Here is a 7,472-nt window from a genome sequence, read left to right as displayed (position 1 = left end):
AAAACCTATGAATATAATGTTGTGCTTTTAACATCAGTACTAACCTCTAATAACTATAAATTTCTTCACTGACATTACTGACAAGCGTCCAACTTAAGGCGCCAGGCACATTTTGGCTGCTCAAAATGCGTTCAGCGTGAACCCGGCTTTAGAGTTTGGTCTGCATTGCCTGTAGTAAGTCAGACTCGTTTCCGGTGAGAGTTGGACTCCACCAAGGTTACCCTTTGTCACCAATTGTGTTCATAACTTTAATGGACAGAATTTCTAACCGCAGCCAAGGTGTTGAGGGGATCTGTTTTGGTGACCTTAGGACCACATCTATACTTTATGTGGATGATGTGGTCCTGTTGGCTTCATCAGATCCTGATCTCCAGCTCTCACTGGAGCGGTTCACAGCCGAGTAAGAAGCAGCCGGGTTGAGGATCAGTGCCTCCAAATTTGAGACCATGGTCTTGAGCCGGAAAAGGGTAAAGTGCCTCCTCCAGGTTGGGGAAGAAGTCCTGCCCCAAGTGGAGGAGTTCAAGTATTTCGGGGTCTTGTTCAAGAATGAAGGAAGAATGGAGTGGTCGACAGGCGGATTGATACTGCGTCTGCAGTGATACGGGTTCTGTACCGGTCTGTCGTGGTGAAGAAAGAGCTGAGCCAGAAGGTGAAGCTCTCGATTTTCCAGTTGGTCTACGTTCCTACCCTCATCTATGGTCACGAGCTTTGGGTGTGAATAGGGCGAGAAGCTTGGTCATCTGTGAGGGACTCATAATAGAGCCGCTGCTCCTCCATGTCGAGAGGAGCCAGTTGAGGTGGCTCGGGCATCTGGTTAGGATGCCTCCTGGATGCCTCCCTGGTGAGGTGTTCTGGGCACRTCYCACTGGGAGGAGGTCCAGAGGAAGACCCAGGACACACTGGAGGGACTATGTTTTCTCAGCTGGCCTGGGAACACCTTGGGATTCCCCCAGAGGAGCTGGTCCAAGTAGCTGGAGAGAAGGAAGTCTGGGTCTCTCTGCTTAGGCTGCTGCCCCCAAGACCTGACCCCGGATAAGAGGAAGAAGATGGATGGATGGATGGATAGATGGATGGATAGATGGATGGATGGATGGAATGCTTTTCCATAAAATTGCCCTGCCTGGTGGTGCATTTGTTTTTATTTTGTCCCTGTGAATAAAACCCTGGAGTTTAAGGAGGTTGGACTTTTTTGCTGTCTGTTATTTCATTTATAGTTTTTCTGTCCCCTCAAACCATTTGAGCATTTTTCCCCTTTGACCTTTATAGTTATAACCATCATGCTAATGCCATCCAAAGTGTACTAATTATTTTTATATGTGATTGTGTTTCAAACAGGAGACAGTGTTGGAAGAAAAAAATGAAGCAATCGAGACAATGGGCAGAGTAGATGAAGGTGTAGAAGAATTCTTTACCAAAAAAATCATCCCTGACTATGCACCGTGAGTTGATCTTCAAAATACATGCACACACACAAACATTAAATGTTCACAGAATTTCAACTTTGCAATAAAAGTAAGATAGTAATTAAATGCTCAAATCTGGGCTCAGAGCTGGTCTCAGGTCTGTAGGACACAAGAACAGCTCTGACAACATTTGATAGAACATTTGTCACATCTCAGCTGATTCATGAACATGTTCCCACGCTGCTTCCTGCTGACTGGTTTCTTTTGTTTTTCTTCTTCACTCACTGTTCAAACTAAATCTTTGCTATGTTCTTTTGCTCTAATGTTTGTTGGAATCAATGTGCTTCTTATGTTTGAAACATGCTTTTTTGTTGTCAATTTCTGTTTTGCATTTTCAAAAACAAAATTCTCAACCTCTAAATATCCCTGATTTTATGTTTTAATCAAAATTCTTTGTGGCAGCTTGTTGAATGTGTTGGCCTTGTTTCACTTTCTGTTAATTTTTTCACCGTTGCACCACAAAAATGCATTTCATGTCTGAATTAAGTTCTTTTCCCATGTTGTTCAGACATTTTACTGCACTGATCGACAAATAATTGTGGAAAAAAAATTGGCCAATTTTGTGATTTTGAATGAAATGTGGTGGCTCTGTAATCTGGAGTTAAAATGGATCGGGTAAACAAACTTCATATTTCTAAAAACTTTAATTTACCGTAATTGAAACAGATTTGGAGGTGATGGTCTTAATGTGTCCCTAAAACTGTTGAAATAAATCTCAAAATCAAGATTAGTATCCTACATATGAAACTTGTATGTGATTTATTTGTTATAATATACACAACACTCTGAGACAGAAGTTCAAACCTTTAATAAAACATAGAGAAGGCTGGCTACTGCCACACTTTGTATTTTTGACACATTTGTTGGTATGTTTTAAATTTTCTGTATCACAATACGAGGAAATGAAGCGTAATTTGGGAAAAAATCAATCCTGTGATGTATGTTATATTCATGTAATGTTTATGATGAGTTTAAACCACGTCTTTTGTATGTATGTGTTGGGCTGAAGGGTGGTAAACTTGTGGTGTTAGCATGATGCTATGTTGTCGTAGAGTTGGTGTTTTGTTGCATCTATGGTCTCACCCACCATCTTCTGGTTGTTCTTCTTGCTGACCGCTCTCTGTTCTTCTACTTTAGCAGATCTTAAGGGCTCTTCATACTCCATTTGAAGCCAATCGGCTCGCAGTCACGTGGTTGTGAGAAGTTTGTTTTCGCACACACCTTTCATAATTCACGTGGCAAACAGTGCGGAGATCCTAGGAAACCCCTCCTGTTTTAGTACACGTCACAGCACAGGTTTCTTCTTGTCAGAGTCTCCACTCCAGTTTAAACTGCTTGTCCATAAATCTGTCACAGATAGAGTGCCACACTTTTCAGCAGATGGGCTCCTTTGTGCACAGTGTCTGTGCTCTCTCTATCTAACCAGAAGGTTTTAGCCATTTCACTAATTTTATAAGTGTCTGAAAAAGTCCTACAGATGGTGGTACTTTCCAGCTGCTCTTCAAAATTATCCATGCTATTTGCACGCCCAACAGCCAACTTCTGAAAGCGGAGTGCATGAAGCAAAATGACACCATGGCTACGTTCACACTGCAGGTCTTAATGCTCAGTTCCGATTTTTTGAAAAAATCCGATCTTTTTGTGTGAACGTTCACATTACATTTTAAATGTGACCTGTATCAGACCCCTGTGTGAACGCTACACAGCACAGATGTGACACGCATGCGCAGTAAAAGACGTGACGTCTCATCAGCCGGCTTGTTTGTTTACAGAGCTAGCATGGATGCTACATTTTGCACATCGAATCGGAAGTTGTTGTTTAATCAGAGCCGATTAAATAATTATCTGACCTGCTTCTTTAGTTCAGTGTTTATATCTGAACCTGCCTCTGACCGGGATGCTCCAGTGAAGTTTTTTTTTTTTTTTTGAACGAAACTACGAGCTGGAAGTATCGACCGAGTATCGAACTTTAGGATCGATACTCTCCACGACTCAGGCTGGACATCAGTATTATCATACTATCTACGTGGAAAATGAAAAGTAAAAATATGAAGCAACTGGACTTGTGTTTTGGAGCTGTAAACACACGGAGCTACAGATTTAAACAGCAAGACTTGAGGTTAGTGTCTTATCGATCCTTCACCCCCTCCTCACTGATGAAAAAGTTAGATGGAATGAGACATGAGCGTTCACACTGCAGTCACTTTGAAAACATCAGATATGTATCCGATTTAAAACCACATACTGAAACGGCCTGGGTCGGATTTGAAAAAATCGGATTTGTCTCGTTCAGACTGTCATAAAAAAATCGGATTTGTCTCGTTCAGACTGTCATAAAAAAATCGGATATGAGTCAGATGCAACAAAAAAATCGGATTTGGGTCGGATTTGCCTGAAGCATGAATGTAGCCCATGTCTTTCCAAACTTTTTTTGCATAAACAACCACGCCCACAAACATCTGAGCAATCAATGAGGACCAAGCATGTATTCCTGTGAGAAAACAGCCTTATGTCGAGAAGAGGCGAATAAAGCTACAAGAGCGTAATAACCTGATTTTTTTCACATAACTACGTCATTGAGAGCCGATTTTGAGGTTTTGAATGAAGTATGCAGGACTCTTTAGTCTGTTTGTATGTTTTATGTTCTCCTCATTTTCATTAAAGTCCAAACCAATCCAACAACAAAAACACAAATATCTGTTTTCAGGTTCATTTTTGTGGAATTAATGTAGAAAACATGATCTGTACACAACTTGTACCAGAATAAATGCTGTGTACATGTTGGTGCTTTGACAATGCAACATATACTCCAACTACCCTGTATGTTTGCATCAGCAGCAACATGATGCTGTGAACGACATACAGTATGTGTGTGGTACATCTGCCATAAACACAAAGGATATGATGCTCAGCTGTGATGACAGATAAAAAGAAAAGCAATGACACAACTATCACACACAAAACCAATACAATCCTGTAACAGTGCTACTATGGGATTTTGTGATGTTTTTGTTGCATCACTGCTACATCATTTTTATTGTGGCATATCTGAGGTATACAGTGGATATAAAAAGTCTCCATCCCTGGTTAGAAGCTGTGATTTAGGCCCAAACCATTGATTTCTCAACATGTTGTTTTTTAACACAAAATCCTGTAACTTTAACAAGGGGGAGACCTTTATATTCACTTAATATGACATTTCAAAGTTGCTATGATCATCATGACCAATAGAACAATTGCACATGGATTTGTTGGAGATGACACTACTTATGTTAAAATATCAGCTTTATAAAGACTAAATGTGATGTTAAGTTTTTTCAGCCATTTATCAACTTCAATATGGTTTCCTTTTTTGCTTCCTGGGACTGACGTTTCCAATTGGCGTCTGTTGTAAAACTAAACCATCTTTGTCACTTCATGTAGCAAGGCTGACAAAGCCAAAAGAGAAAACGCTCATGTCCAATAATCTGGAATCAGTGCAAGATCATCTCATACCCTCCTGAGACCCAGCATCCTCATATGAGGACACTGCATTTTTGCCTCTCTGTAAAAAGCTTCTACAGCAACTCTTCTCAGAAAAATATGCAAGGTAAAAATTTCATTCATATTTGATGCTTTAAACAAATGCACAGTTACATCTTTAGCTTCATAACATATCAAAACTTATCAAAATGTACAATGTTGGTAAAGAAACAGTGCTCATTTGTGGACATTGGGACTATAATTTTGTTATTGATTGTACCATGTGGTAAAATAAACCTTGCAATATTTAGAACGGTTCACAAATGTAAATAGTTATTATTAGTGTTACATTTGTTCCACCAAATAATTATATCGGGTATGTTCTAGGCAAATGATTTGCAATTTCCTGCCGTCATGTCACGTAATTTGTTCTTCAGACTGAGGAGCAATCTGAAAGTCATCAATGATAATGATGATAATATACTTCACTGCTCTTGCTCTGGTCAACATCTGGCTGCTGTATTGCCAAAATAACCAGAAAAATTGTTCCCCTAGAAAGGCTATCCTGAAATTTGGCATGGTAATGGTTCAGGTATTCCTCAACAATCGTGACATTTCTAGACCCAGTGTCCTCATATGAGGACACTGTTTTTTGCAAAAACCACTCCCTGTATCATGACAGAGTCTAGTTATTTTATATACAGTATTAGGTCCCTCTAATCCCATGTACAGTATCTTGGAGGAATAAAAATGCCCATCAAACAAAAACTTGGGTCTCAGGAGGCAACAACATAAAACAGAGGGCAGATATACAAGAGTAAAATGGGATTATGTTATCAATTTTGTGTATATCCATTCACATATGAAATAAAACTATATTAATGTCTTAAAGCCTGATTGACATTAGCTCACTTGTCAGATGAAAATTTGATGCCAGACAGAAAAGTAAATAATCCAAATGTGGTCCATAATAATCCAGTTTTGGTCACATTTTTAAGAGGACTGACAGACTTATTATTACACAACAGACACAAAACCACCACCTGAGAGATGTTTTTGCTCAGTGTGCTGTTTGCATGACTTTCATTTTGTCTACCAGAGCAAAGCATGTGACCCGGGTTTTGATCCAGTAGTTGTAGTACTGAGTATCTCTCTCTGTCTGTTGCTCTTTCTGCTGTCTCCCTGCTGCAGAAAAAGCTGGTGGGAGGAGTCAAACCCTGTCCAAGCCACTCCCTCTGAACCAAGCTCTACCCCCTCAACCACCACCTCCTTCCCCTCTTCATCTGACATCTTCACTCCCTCCACCACCACCACCACCACTGTCACCCCTCCTTGTATTTCACCTGAAATGCCATGTCCATCTCCCAATGTTTCACCCCTTTGTGCAACTTCTACTAACACCGTCTGCAGTTGTGTCGACTCCACCACGACCACGAACCCCTCCAAAAATATAAAGAAAAAGTTTGGTGATTTCTTCGCCTTCAAGAGGGCTCGAGCCGGTCGAGCCGCCAAGGTGGGAGGTGGAGAGGAAGGAGGAGAGTGGGTCAAGGTCAAAAAGACCTCCATTGTTGATCTCATTCGACCCCTCCGTGACACCAAAGAAAGGGAGAGAAAAAGGGAGAGGGTGGGTGGGTCAGAGGAAGAGGCTAACGTTTGTAACGATGCCACTGCCAGAGAAGGAACGGACAACGCCGGCAACCATCTAGCAGGCAAAGTGGGGGAAACTACACCCCTTGAGATTTCCTTCACCATCACCACCAGCCCTGACCTGGCCTCGCCTTTCCAACCCAAACTCCAAGATGCAGACGTTCCTGTTTTGCCAGGTCACAGACTCAGTCCTGAAGTAGTTTCCTCTCTAACTGAGCAGGAGATGCAGTCCCGAGGGACTCCATATGGGGAGAAAAGACAGAGGATGACCAAGAGACTGAGAGATGCCAAGAGCCAGAGTCTCATACTGCTGACAGGATCAGAGGCCGAGGACAAGGACAATACACCCAGTAAGGTGAGTCTGACTATCCATTAAATACAAATACCTGCCTGTCTTTGTCAAACTAAAATAATTTTATAATCACACTCATTTTTACAGAGGGTCACATGAGCATAATGGTGACCCTCAAAGGGACAGTTGTAGTAGGAAATTCCCACTTCCCAGTATAACTGGGCAGCAGCAAAATTACCTGGTGAAATGCAATGAAGCAGATATTTTTACGCAGCAAATTTTGCCATCAGTCAGCTACTTTTGAACCCTGTGCAGCTTCACCTACTGGTGGGATGCCATAATTTCACGGGTAAAACAATCAATATGCATTATTAGAGATGTAGTTTATGTTTACTGTTGGATTTAAAGCAGCTATTTTAGGACATTTATACAGTACATCTTCAAAGCTCTCGCAGGCCACATAAAATGCTATTGCAGGCCACATTTAGCCCACAGGCCTTAAGTTTGAGACATGCTTTAGTCAGTTTTACTGTACTTGTGTGTGTGTGTGTGTGTGTGTGTGTGTGTGTGTGTGTGTGTGTGTGTGTGTGTGTGTGTGTGTGTGTGTG

The 7,472-nt window shown here is 41.2% G+C and overlaps 1 protein-coding gene across 1 annotated transcript in view; it reads left to right on the top strand.

Annotated features, from left to right (window-relative positions):
* Positions 1-1,335: 1,335 nt before the first annotated feature.
* Positions 1,336-7,472, top strand: part of LOC106518861 (flocculation protein FLO11) — a gene marked incomplete at its 5' end in the record, with an annotated part of 23,255 nt that continues 17,118 nt past the window's right edge. Inside the window, 2 exon segments of the mRNA XM_014010284.1 lie at positions 1,336-1,439; positions 6,117-6,927. Coding sequence (XP_013865738.1) covers positions 1,336-1,439; positions 6,117-6,927 — 915 coding nt within the window.

Source organism: Austrofundulus limnaeus, unplaced genomic scaffold, assembly GCF_001266775.1.
Source record: "Austrofundulus limnaeus strain Quisiro unplaced genomic scaffold, Austrofundulus_limnaeus-1.0 Scaffold67, whole genome shotgun sequence".
NCBI classification, from domain to species: Eukaryota; Metazoa; Chordata; class Actinopteri; order Cyprinodontiformes; family Rivulidae; genus Austrofundulus; species Austrofundulus limnaeus.
The sequence above is the reverse complement of the archived record's forward strand: the minus strand, read 5'-3'. Positions and strand labels throughout refer to the sequence as shown.